The sequence below is a fragment of the Amborella trichopoda genome, chromosome 3 (assembly GCF_054954075.1).
Source record: "Amborella trichopoda isolate Santa Cruz 75 chromosome 3, AtrichopodaSantaCruz75HAP2 v2.0, whole genome shotgun sequence".
NCBI classification, from domain to species: Eukaryota; Viridiplantae; Streptophyta; class Magnoliopsida; order Amborellales; family Amborellaceae; genus Amborella; species Amborella trichopoda.
In genome coordinates, this window is record NC_142338.1 from 51365821 (window position 1) to 51381772 (window position 15952).

Below are 15952 nucleotides of genomic sequence, written 5' to 3' on the forward strand. Positions count from 1 at the left end.
CCAGACCTTGATTGAACCATGGTTAGGCTTTGGTCAAATGGATTGCAACCTGACTTGCTGGATCCAGTATTGGGGTAACTATATGAGTTTGTTAATTATTTTTCTTGTCGTTTTTTTGGACTTTTGGGAAGTGGTTCGTTGTAGGTGTCGTATTTGACTTTGATTGTGAGAACGCCTTTTCCTTCCCGCTTGGTTGGCACTGCCCCACGATAAAAGATGATCTCTCTCTCTCTCTCCCCTAAGAATTGGTTACTAATGGTAGGTGTTGTCCAATTTATGGCATGGATTTGATGACATACGCACAAATCGGATAATATGGATTTGTTTCATTTTCGTAGTTTATTACACATCTCACACTTAATAGACCATATTGTTACTATTTGTCTTTCATGGGAAAGGAAACCTTGGAGTTATAAATATGGATGGCCTGCAAAGATCCAACCAAGTCATCGATTTAGCTGAAACAATAATAAAACTAGGATCACACTTGCTGAGTTTCTTTTAACATTATAAAGCTGGGTGTAAATTTCAAAAGGGATTGTCTATAAAAAGGTTATTTATTTTTCGTACATGGAAGTTACAATCATTTTCACTCATTGAATTAGATGGCTTGGGGTGAGTCATGAAGTCCAATATTTTTTTTTTTTTTTTGAATTTTATGTTTAGTCAATATCACTTTTACTTACCGCTAATTTTGAAGGAAAAAGTCTATATATGGATACCACCTTATAATGTAGAATTATGGATGCCCTTCAAAAATCCATCAGAAAATGTAGTTTTAATGTTGAAAAACCTTTTGATTGATCATCTCGATATCGAGATGTATGACTATGAAAAATAAAAAGATTTTAAGTCTCAGAAATAGTGTATTTTACAACATATTATCTACACCGTCCATTTTCAAGATTTTATGTTTATAGATCTACTTGATTTTAAGCATTTTTAAATTTAAAATTTTATAATTAAATATAAAAATAGATTTTGAGATAATCCTAAGAATATTTTACATCAAAATTATATACCATGATAAAATTTGAAGGTGCACCTTATCGCTACACCTACGGATACATCCGTATACAAACTGCACCTAATTTTGAAATTTAAAATGACAAAAATGATCGTGACCTCTACATACAAAAGATAAATGATCTCTTTGTAGACAATCTCACTTAAAAATATTGGAATTGGATCCTAATCACCAAAGGTCTGATCAAACTTGAATTCAGACGCATGTCCCATATCATTGATACAATATTTAATTTTTTTAAAAAAAAATTGGCCATTTCATGATGCCTTACCAACTCGGGCAAGCACCCACCGACACCGAGCATACTCGCGTAATTTCGAGTCATCCAATAAGTCTTTCAAACCCTGAGACGAAGAATATTGAGAGGGAGAGAGATCTGATTTATAAAAAGAGAAGGGGGGAGAGGAGGGATAGAGTTTCGGACAATCAAGTCAGTCCGGATAAACTGGTTGTCAGAGAGTTTTGGACCAAGAGATAAAGAGAATCAATTTTGAATCAAGAAAGAGAATGAGTTTTGGATCCAGAGATAGAGGGAATCAGTGAATGAAGGAAGAGAGAGTTTGGACCATTTGCATGGACGAGTTTTGTCTGTTGATGACGTGGTAACATAAGGACATATGCGAAGAATATACGACGCAAAGCCACATTTTTTATTGTCTTCAAAAAAGTGTCTATACCGTGATCTGGATTTATTTTTTTTTGTTAGAGAAGTATGGAAACTTTTTTTTTTTTTTTTTTTTCAGGCATAGTTTTTATGTTTTTTCACCACATAAAAGTTCTATCATCTTTATCAAACGGTTGATTTTGAATGGAGGGTTAAGATTGTCCCAATTATAATATCACATCTTTACACTATTTTATTTTTAATTTTTTTCTATAAACTATTTTGACACCAAATTTTGGACGGCCATTCCTCTATTAAACTCGCACTGGCTAAAAAATATAAAAAAATAATATTTTCAATAAAATAAAATTACCAAAATACCTCTGAAAGCTTTAAAGAGTATTTTAGTCATTATATTTTATCAAAAAATTATTTTTAATATTTTTTTTATAGGTGTGCCCCAATGAGAAGATGACATGTACCAAGTTTCATATTTATACAATCTGCATAAAAAAAACTAAAAATAAAATATTTTGAGACGACAGATCTAAGATCAAACGATGAATGATTTTTTTTATTAAAATTAGATGGCTGAATGGTAGGGAGAAGATAGGACTTCTATGATATAAAGGAAGCATGAAACCTTTCCTTTTCCTTTTATTACTTTCAAAAAGATTTTCCTTTTCCTTTTATTACTTTCAAAAAGATTTTCCTTTTATCCTCTATTGTACTTTTTTTTGTTGGAATTATAACTATAAATATCCTCAAAGGGAAATGCATCATTGGGCGCTGTTAAGGTCCGTCAACATCACTTTTATAGTTATGGGTCTGGTATGTATAGAGCCTAGGCTCTAAACAATCAAATTAGAGCCTATTTCCAAAGAATGTCCGGAAATGTAGTTTCAATATTGAAAATCTTCGTGATAGACTTAAAATATATTTTCATCTTTATTTATAAAGTTTAAAGCTTAAAAAATAGTGTAGATAGACCGATCCATAAAAACTTGGGAAATTTTGAAAATTGAAGGTCTAAAAATGCATTACAAAATACACTATTTTCCAAACTTGAAATCCATTTTTTTTCTCATGTCGATGCACCTTGATGTCGAAATGATGAATTTGAGGATATTTGGGCATCAAAACGACTTCTTCTAATGAAATTTTGAGGTAGGCTCTAATTTGATTGTTTAGAGCCTTGGCTCTATATAAACTTTTCCCTTATAGTTATGCACCGGTTGCAAGCTCAAAAAATAGGAAATTTTCTTCTTTTGTTTTTTGCTCTTTATGGTGGTTCTCCACAGTGTACGAAAACCGGACATGGGTTGGAAGCGGTTACTCAGTACTAACTGGTACCTAACCAGACAAGTCTCGGGTGATAAAAATTCATTAAAAAAAATATAATATAATATAAAATATATATTTAAAACATGATTAAACAAAGCACATCCAAATTAAGTTGAAAATCAATAAAAAAAAAATAGATTTTAAAGAATTGAGTTATGCCTACAGGTGCTTTTGAAAATTTTCCCAAAAGATGGGAAAATATAAAAATAAGTATTAATTGCTAAAACAATTTCCAATCTTTTGCCAAAATGATGTAAACTATTAAAATGCCTTATTTTTTGAGATTTTTATATAATATTTTTGAATTTTTTAAAATACCCAGTCGGTTTACCAAAACCAGCCGAAAATCTAACCGAGCAGTTCTAATTCGAACTGCCCAATTTTTCCTACATTGGTTCGCCATTTACATATTCTAGACAAATAAACCCTAGATATTGTGCTCTTTAAACAAATAAACCCTAGATATTGTGCTCTTGAAATAGATAAACCCTAGATCCGAATGGACGTTATTAGAGTTAAATTTTTTATGAGAAAATGAGTTGGAGCATATTTGAGCTTCTTCTACTATTTTTATTTTTTTATATGAGACTATTTGTCTTTGTTACAAAGAGGTCATAATTATTCTTATTCATTAGATGCCAACGTGAATGACCAAAGGTATGTAACAAAGTTAAGTTTTAAAGAATGTTCTTCTTAAGTTTGAAACTAGTTAATGATACACTCCCAATTATGCAATTTGAAATATAACAAACGAAAGTAATCGTAACCTCTTTGTATTAAACATGAATGGTCTATTTCTCTACTTTTGCATGAGATATTTGCAAAGCTTTGAGATAAACATGTCTTTGGTAGGGAGTGACAGTGGTCTAGCCAGACCACCAAATCTTTACCCATAAATAATTATTACTTCAGAATTCAGATACCATCGAATATTCGGTGAAACCGAAGTATAAAATGGTCGTATAAAAGAGGGAAAAAGTTTATATGAGGATGAAACCTTATAATGTAGAACTATGATACACCTAAAAAATCCAACAAAAAAGGTAATTGTAATGTTGAAAAACCTTTTGATTAATCATCTCGATATTAAGATGTATGAATATGAAAAATAAATAGATTTTAAATCTCAAAAATAGTACATTTTACAATATATTACATCTATTTTTAATAATTTTATAGGTTTATAGATCTACCTAGATTTTAACCATCTTTGAAATCTAAAATTTTATAATTAGATATAAAAATATATTTTGACATAATCTTAAAAATATTTTACATTAAAATTACATACCACGATAAAATTTGAAGGCGCACCTCACCTTTACACCTATTTATACATCCGTATGCTGCATCTTATATGAAAGAGACAGAGTACATAGGAATTTGATTATTTTCTCTTCCATGTGTTATGGCCGGGAACAGTAATAATCACAAACCAAAGATGCTAGTCTAACTCCGGCAATGGCGCTCATCCTCTTCATCTCCTAAGGAAATTCTCTCTCTCTCCATTCTCTCTCGCACTAACAATAAAAACTCCATTCTAAAGGCCACTGTTGGCGGGAATGTCCCTTTTCCGATGCCATGAATACGATCAGTTGGTACCCATTTGTCCTCTGTGTTATATGACGTGGTTCTCATTAATTCGCTTTCCTCTTTTTCTCGCCCTCTCTGATCATGGTACCAATCTCATATCTGAATTTGTTTTCGTTGTTTTCCATTTTTGGTTCTGCTAATTTGTCTGCAGTCACATTAAATAACCAACTAATCTCTGCTTGAGAGAAAGAGTCTCTCAACTTCTTGGGTTTTTTTTATTTGAATATTAACTTCTTGGGTTTTTTCTCTTTGGAATTATCTAGCTTGATAATAAATGAAATAACCGTTTCTGGTAGCTTTATGTTTAATGGCTTTCGTTTGGTTCAAGTTATCTTCAATATTATCCTGATGCAAGTAGAATCTGTGGTTTCAGGTTTAGATTTTCTTTATCGGAAAGCAAAAAGAAGTGGGGAACATTTCTTTCTCTTATACTGCAGAGGAACTGAAAGAAAGTACTGTGTTAGTTTGATTGCATGTGGAAAGAAATTCTTCATAATTTCATATGCATACTGATTCTTAAAGAAACCCATGATCTTGAAAAGCCAACCATGTTCGTATCTCTTTGAATAACTAGAGCTCTTTTTTTCTGGGGTTTCATAAAGTTTATCATGAGAGCTGAAGAAATAGAAGAACAGAGGTATTTCCGTAATTTCCTTTAATGTTTGGAGGTTCTCTTTTTGGGGTGTTATATTTCTTTCCCTGTATATCAAATGTATTGAGGGGGCATTTTTTTATGGTTGGAATTGGAGATATTGATTATTTCATTGAAGAAGGAAATACTGTTTGGGTTGCTTTGTCTTGTTGTCAGAGTTCCTCAATTACCATCAAAGAGCAGAAATTGCTTTCTTTGGAGAAGAAATTACTAATTTGGGTTCATTAAGATCAAGAAATTCAAAATGGGGGGGCCTCCACCTGGTTTCCATCTTCTAACCAGGGTAGGGATTAGGAGCTTTGGCACATGTCGAACCCTTGTTTTGATCCTCACTTTCATCGCGTATGCATGCTATCATGCTTCTCGTAAGCCCACAAGCATTGTAAAGAGTGTGTTGGATCCTGAAGCCACCAAGAACAAAAGCTTCCTTAACCTTTACAGCCCATCTCCCAACTTTAAACCATGGCCAATTGGCCAAGTTTTTATTAGAAACTATGGATTAGTGGGCATTGATAACCGGACTGAAATTCAGAAAAACTTGAGCATTGGAAAGTTGGGTAGCAAAGGCTGGGCTCCCTTTAATGGAGAAGATGGGACTGCTAAATTGGGCGAGATAGATGTGGCCTTTTTATCATTCTATTCTTTGGGAATGTATGTAGCAGGCCATCTCGGTGACAGGCTCGATCTCAGACTTTTCTTAACAATTGGGATGATGGGTAGTGGGATTTTTGTTGGGCTTTTTGGAATGGGCTATTTCTGGAACATCCACTCATTCGTGTTCTATTTATTGATGCAAATTAATGCTGGTTTGTTTCAGGCTACTGGTTGGCCTTCTGTTGTTGCAGTTATAGGGAACTGGTTTGGAAAGAGGAAGAGAGGGCTCATAATGGGTATATGGAATGCTCATACATCAGTGGGAAATATAAGTGGGTCTCTTCTAGCTGCTAGTGTTTTGCAACATGGGTGGGGGTGGTCCTTTATTCTTCCTGGTGCTTTGATATTTTGTGGAGGGATAATGGTTTATCTTTTTTTGCCTGCTTACCCTGAAGATGTGGGCCTTCCCTCTCCATATAGGTTCAAAGCTCATGGTGACGAAGGAAGATCTGATACAAAAGATGGGGTACTTGATATAGAAAGGGGATCTATTGATAGAAATGATAAGGGAGCAGTCGGAGATAATAGGAGAAGTGAATCAATGATTAGGAAGACAAGTGCGGTTGGGCTTATTGAAGCTTGTATGATACCTGGGGTGATTCCATTTGCTCTTTGTTTGTTTTTCTCAAAGCTCGTGGCTTATACCTTCCTATATTGGTTGCCATTTTATCTGAGTCAGACAGGTATGCTTCTGCTTCCTCTGAATTAAAGTACCTCTTATGGAAAGCGGATCACAGTCCTATGGATTATGGGGACGATGGAAAACCATAGTCCATTGGGGTCATGACCATATGTTGAAATGATGGAGAGGAGTGGTACCCTCCAGAGTGGGACAACATAGGTCCTGATCTTTTCCATGTCAACCCAACATTCCTTTGAATTAAATTTACTATGGTTTTCCATGGTCCATCAGATGTAGCAAGTCATCCTTTTATATTATGCCTAAAACATTTCTGTTAGTTGAATTTAAACTGGACAATCTAAAGTTTATGTGCATTATGCTGTGTGAGGTATTAGACTTGACAAATTCCTGTTGGATCTCAACCACCCTCTTACTTTGCTTGACTATTATCTTTCAGAGTTGATTAGATCATTTGTTGTCAAATCTGGCTTGAAGGTATGTTGCCATTTTAAAATCCAAATCTTTAATAGAAAGTTGTATAGGTGAACTTGGTTTAAAGAGCATCTCCTAGTATTCCATTAGGATGGTTTTTTTACAATGAACTGATACCTAAGTTCTGTTTCTGGTTCTTGGTTGTTGGGAACGGTTACAATGCAATTATGCATGGCACAATCTCTTGTGAGTTACTGATTTTGGGGGGTCAGTATGGTCTCAGATAAATAAAAGGTTCACTTTTGCATGTAGAAAGCCTGACCATTCTCTCTGAGTGAATTTTCTAAGCATCATTAGCTTGCATTGAGACTATATGCAGGATTCAAATGATATAATTTCTCTAATTTTTTGTTTGTTTTTATTGGTAAGTACATTGTAATCTGCAGTATTGCTTGAAACACCCCTTTATTTCTAAGCTTTCTTGCAGAGTTTTCTCCTTCCATGTTCAAATGAAGTATTCTTTGTTTTCATTTGTGAGGAGTAATCCTGAGATTCGAGGGAACTTTATAAGTTTACTTGAGAGTAACATAAGCACTCAAAAATTGGATATAATTTATTAGAAAAATGATATCTAGAATTACTGCACTTTTACCTTTTGGCACATATTCCTTGATGTATCATGCTTCGATGAGAAAATTCTTATTGAATGTCAGAATTTAGTATAGAAAATTCTTTAATCTTGTGTGGGACCGTCAGGATTGTTCCTTGGTGAAAAGTTTGTCATATATCTTAATAACTATTTTAGGATAAAGCAAGAGCTAAATAGGAATGGTGCCAACCACAGGATTAGATTGTGATTCACAACTTGTTAAACCATGGTTCAGTGACTTAATTATTAATTATTTATGGTCCAATCCACAACATTAGATTGAGCATGTAGTCGAGCCATCCCCTGCACATGTTTGATAACATGTATCATGTTACTTGGCTGTGGGAGGCTACATGCATCAAAATAACTCACCTTAACTTTTGTTGTATGCTGAAGAATCAAGAGTGAAGCAAGCTTGGTCACAGAGAGATGATAAAGAGCATCTAGCTGCCAGAGGTAAAGAATATTGCATATATATATATATATATATATATAGGTGTGGTTTGCATAAGGTCACAACCTTAAAGTAAGGCACACCTGCAAATGTTATCATAAGATGTAATTTTTGGTGTTAAAAATTCTTAGGATGGCCTGAGAATCCATGTTTATTTCTAATTATAAAATTTTAAACTCAAAAAATGATTCAAATAGTAGATCTATAAACACGTGAAAGTATTGAAAATGGACGGTCCAGGTAATGTATTGCAAGATGCACTATTTTTTGTACTCAAAATATTTTTTTTCCTTTTCATATTCATACCTCTCAATGTGGAGATGATCAACTAGGTGTTTTCCAACATTAAAACAGTCTTTTCCGATGGAATTTTTGGTGCAACTTAAGTATACATTTTAAGGTTGCCACCTTATATGAACTTTTTACTATACATATACGAGGGAACTTAGGTGTGGCTTCAATAGACGATAAAATGAGGGAAAGTAGACTTGGGTGCGTTGGCCATGTGCAACATAGACGTAATATAACACCAGTTAGGAGGTGTGATTTGTTTTAAATGGAAGACTTTAAAAAGGCAAAGGGAAGGCCCAAAAGAACATGGATAGAAGTAGTAAGAAAAGATATGGTGACTTTTGGTCTTATTGAGGGTATGGCCCTTGATAAAGAAGAATCGAGGAACATGATTAATGTAGCTGATCCCAAATAATTGAGATAAGGCTTGGACGATGATGATATGTATGTATATGTATAGGTATATGTATGAGAACCACTTTGATTCTTCTTTCCGCTTGCTGTCTATGTTATCCATTCGCTTCAAAATAGGCTTTCAGTAGTTGACACATGTTTGACATGACATAAGAAAAACAAAGAATGTTCTGTTTTATTTGGACATTGCTAGTTCAGTATTTCTATATTTGATGCTCCACTACCGTATTTAATTGCAAAAAAAAAAATTGGAGTTCAAAAAGAAAAAACAAAAACTTGAAACAAGGCTTATGTTTTTTTTTTCCTTTTCTTGTTGGGGTGGCGGCAGGTGGTAGGAGAGGAGGTGGAATAGAATTTTAAGGCAAGACAATGGAGATTGTTTGTAAAACTGTATTGTGGCTGTGACTGATTGCATTATGATTCCAATGTCTTTCTTTCCATTTTATCCTTACACAAACAAGAAAAGAGACATGAATTGTTGTACATTGATCCGTGTCCTACTTGAATATTCTCAATAATAACTTTATTTAGTTTTGTTTTATTGATGTTTTTCAATAGTTGTTATATGCTTATCTGTACTTTATATGAATGTTAATACCAAGTAATTTTTCGTTTCCCCATTTCCTACTTTTATCTCTGCCATGTCCAGTATGCATGATGGTGTCTTATTTATTTATTTATTTTTTAATTTGTTAACTTTATGGTGTCTTAATTATGAACTGTGTTTTGTTTAGATGTTTTTTTATTTATCATATAAAGAACAAGAAGTTCTTTGGCACCACTTTTTTGTGTGTTTGAGCACAGGTGTGTGCATATGGGTGTCTGTACACATATGTGAAGGCATGAAACAAACAAAGGATGTAAATTGTTTTAGTAGAGATCCTATATATTACACCATTTTAGTAATTGCAGATATTCAGCCATCTTTCCTTTTTTTCCTTGGTTTCTTGAGTACCTTATTTATTTTCTTTTTACACATCTTATGATTTAAGTACATTATTGCAAACACCCACCATGATGCTTACTACCTCTCTTGTTACCTTTCTAGGCACACTAAAACTTATTGCAACCACAAACCAATTTGTTTCCTCCCTTTCTCTTTTCTTATTTATCATATTAAGTTGGTAAGATCTCACTTAAAACCCCCTTATATAATTCTTGAGTATCCTATTTTGCAGAGATTGGTGGAGAATACATGTCAGTTAAGTCAGCCGGGAATCTTTCCACACTGTTTGATGTGGGTGGAATAGTGGGTGGGATTCTTGCAGGCTATATATCTGATAGGCTTAATGCACGAGCTATCACAGCAGCCAGTTTTATGTACATAGCCATTCCTTCACTTATCCTCTATCGGTCATATGGGAGTGTTTCAATTTCGTTGAATGTCATTCTTATGATGATAAGTGGATTGTTCGTTAATGGACCATATGCCCTCATAACCACAGCTGTCTCAGCTGATCTTGGGACCCATAGTTCTCTTAAAGGAAATTCAAGAGCATTAGCAACTGTAACTGCTATTATTGATGGAACTGGTTCAGCTGGGGCTGCTTTGGGCCCTCTTCTTACGGGGTTTATTTCGAGGAAAGGATGGAATGCAGTTTTCTATATGCTTGTCATTGCAGCCTTAATAGCTGGCCTTCTTTTGTCAAGCCTTGTTTGTTCTGAAATTCGTGAAAAACTACATGAAGGGAAATCTATATCTCCTGAAAGGCGAGCACAACAACATAGTGGAGGTAATATGGGGGATTAATATTGGGTTATTGCTCATTTGGGGGAATACACCATACTTGTATGTATATGGTATGCAACTGTCCTCATTTACAAATGGATGGTGGAGATTGATAGGTGATCCTTATCACAGACATTCAACTGGCTATACAGTTGTTCTCCACTCTCCATTGTTGAGAATGGGCCCCAACTGTGCACCATGTACCATACTAGGCTTTTATCTCGGACTTTTTCCTGCATATTATTGTTTTCTATTTGTTGCAGTTGTTAGTGTAGCTTATGGACTATCATTATCTGAAATGCTTGTTAGATATGATGCTCATGATTTAAGTGATCCTAAGTCCATGACTTTTTTTCCCTTAAAAAATAGAATAATTGGTCTCTTGGATGTTCTCTTCATTTATTCAGAACAAATTACGCAAGCTGCTAAGGCGTACGAATCAAAATTTAGAAGCTGATATCTGTAAATTCAGCACATATGAGCAATATTATCATGAAGAATAGCAAAGTATTTTTTTATGTGGTTTTTTATTTCTTTTTTTTTTGGTTTATTAATCAGCTTTCTCTACTAAGGAACCCATTAACATTGATATCTGCATTTCGTGAATCCATCAGGGCTAGAATTTTGAAACCACTGTCTTCTTCATGGATGGCAGTGTCTTTTTCCTGGCTTTTGGCAACACTAAATGACTTCTGTTACTTCTCTAAATTTAATTTGTTTTCTTTTATGTTCTATCTACTACTGTAGATATTGAAATTTGATAATGGTATAACTAATTTACTTTCTTTGCTACTCCATAATGACAACGTTAAAGTACACAATTGCTTTATTTGTGACTCCAACTCTCTCCATGTTACAGGTTCTGCTACTGAGCCATTGCTAGGAGAATAAAAGTGAAATATAGTCCACATGATTGGAGCTGCAGGGCTCTGTAAACTTTCTGTATCTTCTCACATGGGCATATAGATCCAGAGAGAGGATTGAAAATAATAGTAAATATCAGATAAAGATTTGGGGTTTGTTAATTTATAAAAGAATGGCTTTTATCTGCCACTTTTGTTTCACCATTTTGTTGTGATCATCAATTCCTAATGTTGTACACATGTACCGATTTAAATTATCTAGTACCGATTGTCTTCAATTTTTCAAATTACAGTTGTATAACAGTTTCCTTCGTGTGAGTTTTGGAATTTTGCAGAAGAACCTCTCCGATGGCATGTTGAATTTGTTCTTGAACATCAGTGTATTGTCCAACAAGGACTTCATATCATATGTACTTGATGTTCAATTGTAGTTTTCATTTATTGGCTTTCAGATTGAGCTTGTTGAAATTACTTTAAAGATCCTGTGACCCTTATGAATTTTGCCATACTAGTAGACTATTTTGTAAGTTTCAATGTCAGAAACAAAGCACTGGGGTGAATTAAATTTGGAGCTCTTGTAAATTCTATTGATTTTGGAGATCCCAGACAAAGCTCTACTGCCCAAGTGATTCTAAAATGATTTAACTGAAATTTGGTTTAAGGCAAGATCTTTCCATTGTCATTTTGCACCAAACCCCTTCCCCACCCACAAACTTCAGCTCTTCCCCTGCTACCCTTTCAACTTTCATCAAAGTCACAGCTTTATGGCACCTAATGGGGCAATTTCCACATATTGGGTCTTTCCTCCTTTGGGAGTTTTTCTTTTGCCACTCCTTGCCCATTAATTTTAAGGGATTGTCACAAATAGACTATTTGTCTTTTGTACATGGAGGTCACAATCATTTTTGTCTCTTAAATTTCAAAATGGATGGTTGTAAGAGTGTCATTGAATAGACACAAAGTTCAAAAGTAAATAAATTCTCTGACTTCGTAACTCACCCCGAGCCATTCAATTCAACATCTAATGATTGGGAATGGTTGTGACCTCTATGTCCAAAAGATAAATGGTCTTTTTGTAAATATTCTCTAATTTAAAACATGGCATATTCCTAGAATCCCATCCTTGCTTTGGGCCATGAGGCCACAATAGCTCATTTCTTCTCTCCTTCTCGCTTCGCCTTGTTTCTGGTCATTGAAGCATTTTTCGTTTAGCTCAAGCCTCATTAGCCATAAAGATGGCCAGCATGGTTAGTCTCCACATTATGCGCCTCCTCTTAGGCAATGGGAGGTATATCGCTGCTAAAAGGTTGCTTCAATTTGAGCATGGTACGACCTGGATGACATAATTGGGTTCAATGCAAAGGTCTATTTATTGATGGCTGTTGGGCAGTGCAAGAATAGGTGTTCCCTCTGTCTGACTCTTGTTTGCACAGCAACCAAATGTTTGGGATGATCATTCCTCACCTTACTAGATGAAGTATTAGAATCTTAACTGCAGTGGGGAGCCATGCAAAAACTTTTAAGTCTTGGGTGGAGCTACAATGAGCCGAACCTTAAAAGCAGCTGAAGCTGATGTTTGGCACTGATTCACAATCTGGTGAACAGGCTGAACTGAAAAATTACCTTTCATATCAGGTTAGGGGTATCAGCTTATCTTCTTTCCTAGCTTTATGAAACAGCTGCTCTACTTCTGCTAGAAGATGATCTTCCAATGCTCTCCTGTTTTTTGTTTTTTGTTTTTTGGTGGGTGGGGGTGGTTGGGATGGGTTCCCGGATGGCTCGGAGCCCCTCTCTTTCTATTGCTTCTGTGGCGCTGATGTTTAATATGAGTCGACTGCAGATAGGCTCAGTACCTGTCCTTGATTTGTTCATGTCCATGCCATGCCTCTATCCAAAACCTTGTTCCCTTCCATTTCCACACTTTCTACTGCTATCATTACGTTCTGAATAAAATGTTGTTAACATCTTTTTATTCATTCCACGTCTGAGAAAGCTTGCTTCTATTTGTGTTGACTAAACACCTTGCTTCTTCCTTCCCTATCTCTTTCCGGCCCTTTTGTAGCGCTGATCAGCATGACAATTGCCCAACTGGTGAAAAGAGAGATCCCTCTTGTATCCTTCCTACCCCAGATGCACCACCTTGATCCCATTCTTATCCATATTTTATTGAAGTACAGCGTCGACCTAGAACAACACTTGTTAATAGGGATGATTTGGTTCATGTGGAAGCCTCTAAAAAGACAATGGGAAGGTCTAAAAGGACATAGATTGAAGTAGAGAGAAGAGATATGGTCGGTTGAAGAATGACCTAGATAACTGAGTTATGGCCCTTGATAGAGTGGATTAGCATAACATGATTTGTGTAGCCGATCCCAATTAGTTGAGATAAAGATTCAATGATGATGATAATAAATTGAAATTTAAATTAAAAAATCACCTGAAGATTGGATTGAAATCAGGGTTCACTGCTTGTCAATCTATAAATTGGCCATTGAAATTGACAAACAATTTTTGGAAAATAATCTAGTCAAAATTGTAGTTATAAGTACTATAGATGGTCCGATGAGAGGAATGAAAATGATTGACATGTGAACTACTCTAAGGGTGTGTTTGATTTTTGGAAGACATGGTTTCGGAACCGTGTTTTTCAAGAAAGTGGATACCCCAAGTTCCATGGTCCTCCATGGAACTAGCGATATCTATTTTTTAACCTTAAATGCAAGGCAAATGGATACCTTGGTAAATGGATACCTTGGTATCCACTTTACTGTAAAATTTCTCCATTATTAAACAGAGAAGTTCTATACCACTGGAAGACACGGTTTGCAAATCCTCGTCTTCGAGAAATCAAACACGCCCTAAGTGTTCCGGTTGGCGAAGCTACTCTCGCATTTTCAATGTTCTCGGAGAACCAATCAATAATTGTCTCATAGATACCCGCATAACATATTCCTATTCATAGATCATAAATCTGTGTTTGCCTTTATACAATTAAATACCAATTAACAATCTTGAGACATGCATTAATGTGGTGGATCTTTTAGCACGTTGGAAGAAAAATCAGGCTATTGAGGGCAGCATGGTGGATAAAACATCATGGATCAATCCACTGAAATTGACAGCCTCTTCAAATAGGACCCCCGGTTATGTATTCCAGTTCCATCATATGCTACATCTTAGGAGAGAAGTCACAGATGGATTGAGTTTTTTTTGTTTTTTTTGGTAGATTAGTGGAGAATACAAGCTCCTAGTCGTTTTTAAAAATAATTAGCGGTTTTCGAATGCGAAAGTGGGAATAAAAACTTAGATTTGTAGTTGAGGCTCAAATGATGCTACTACCACATTGGCACGCCTGGAAACTAGATCCTTTATCCTTCCAAGCATCCTTTGGACATTAAAATTTCTTGGTCAGCTCTCTTTTTTTTATTTGCTTAATTGAAAAGCACTTTATTTTCTATAGAAGACAAGGCTTTTGTGTGGGCAGGCCCGCGCACCTATATGAAACTTACACAATCTAACTTAATTGAATGGTGGAGATTGCTGGACTACGGTGCAACCTACACTGTCCAACCACTGATGGCGTAGGTTTGATGCGGGCATGTGGGCCTACTCGCATGAAACAATCTACCTTCTATAAATATCTTGATGCATAGAGTGCAACATCCGCGTTGTATAGAAAAATTTTATCATCCTTAACAAGTACTTCTTTCCCTATTTGATGAAAGGAAAGTAATATTTTTTCAGGGACCTTTGACATATAACTATTCGTTGATTGCAGAGTTGGTGGTGTTTCTCAAATTTTAATAGGAAACAAATGTGAAACTCTTTTACATTCCTTGAGGCCTTTAGACTACGGCTCGAGAATACCACAATGCTTAAGTTCCCTTACTCCATGTTCATGTGAATATTCAATCCCAGGTTACATATTAAATACAAACTTCAAAGGAAAGGGATAAAAATGAGTTTTAGATGGGGATGTTTTGTGTTCTCATCAAGAACTAACCTATTAGTGCCCCACATACGGCTGTCAATGCTCCTGGGCCTTTCTAGAGGGTGCCAGGGTCATCCAGCTGGCTTCCGGGCCAGGCCCGATTTTAGGCTAGGTTCGGGTTATATGCTAAGGCTACGCTCTGCACAGGATAGCACTAGCCTGACCCGGTAATTTTTTTAACGATATATTACCACATATTAGATTTCTTTTTTCCATGAACATTTAGAGCCCGAAACTCTTGTCATAACACTAGCCGGGCTCATTATCCTAAATTCAGGGTCTGGCCTGACCCAAACTTAATGTTGAGCCCCAGAACTAGCCTACAATATATCGGACCCAGCCCCGGCCCAAGCCTATTTATAACCCCAGCTTTTGATGCCAATACAATAAATATTGCATCGCCATGAAAATTTGTATACAATTAATATTGCTACAGAGTGAAAATTTGATCTGAAAAGATGCAAATACCTCATCTAAAAGCGCGTTTCACATAAGGTGGAGGCATCTCTCTCTCTCCGAAATTTATGTTTTATCCAAGGTTTTCTGGTCATACGTTTCTGCTAACTGTAACATTTCCCAAACCAACGAGCTGCATGAAGATTGCCCAAAATGAAACAAAGAAACACCGAGGTA

General features: G+C 35.5%; 1 protein-coding gene across 1 annotated transcript; it reads left to right on the forward strand.

Moving 5' to 3' along the window:
• Positions 1-5231: 5231 nt before the first annotated feature.
• On the forward strand, positions 5232-11779 carry G3PP4 (Major facilitator superfamily protein). Its single transcript, XM_020664400.2, has 3 exons — positions 5232-6557; positions 9915-10469; positions 11325-11779. The coding sequence occupies exons 1-3, from the start codon at positions 5465-5467 to the stop codon at positions 11354-11356; spliced, it is 1680 nt and encodes a 559-aa protein (XP_020520059.2). The 5' UTR covers positions 5232-5464; the 3' UTR covers positions 11357-11779.
• The last annotated feature ends 4173 nt before the right edge of the window (positions 11780-15952 follow it).

Bases quoted from the DNA above. Each gene is read 5' to 3' on its own strand.
- G3PP4 (XM_020664400.2), top strand. From the start codon at position 5,465: ATGGGGGGGCCTCCACCTGGTTTCCATCTTCTAACCAGGGTAGGGATT. The intron at 6,558-9,914 runs GTATGCTTCTGC...CCTATTTTGCAG, and splicing joins ATTTTATCTGAGTCAGACAG to AGATTGGTGGAGAATACATG. The intron at 10,470-11,324 runs GTAATATGGGGG...TCCATGTTACAG, and splicing joins AGCACAACAACATAGTGGAG to GTTCTGCTACTGAGCCATTG.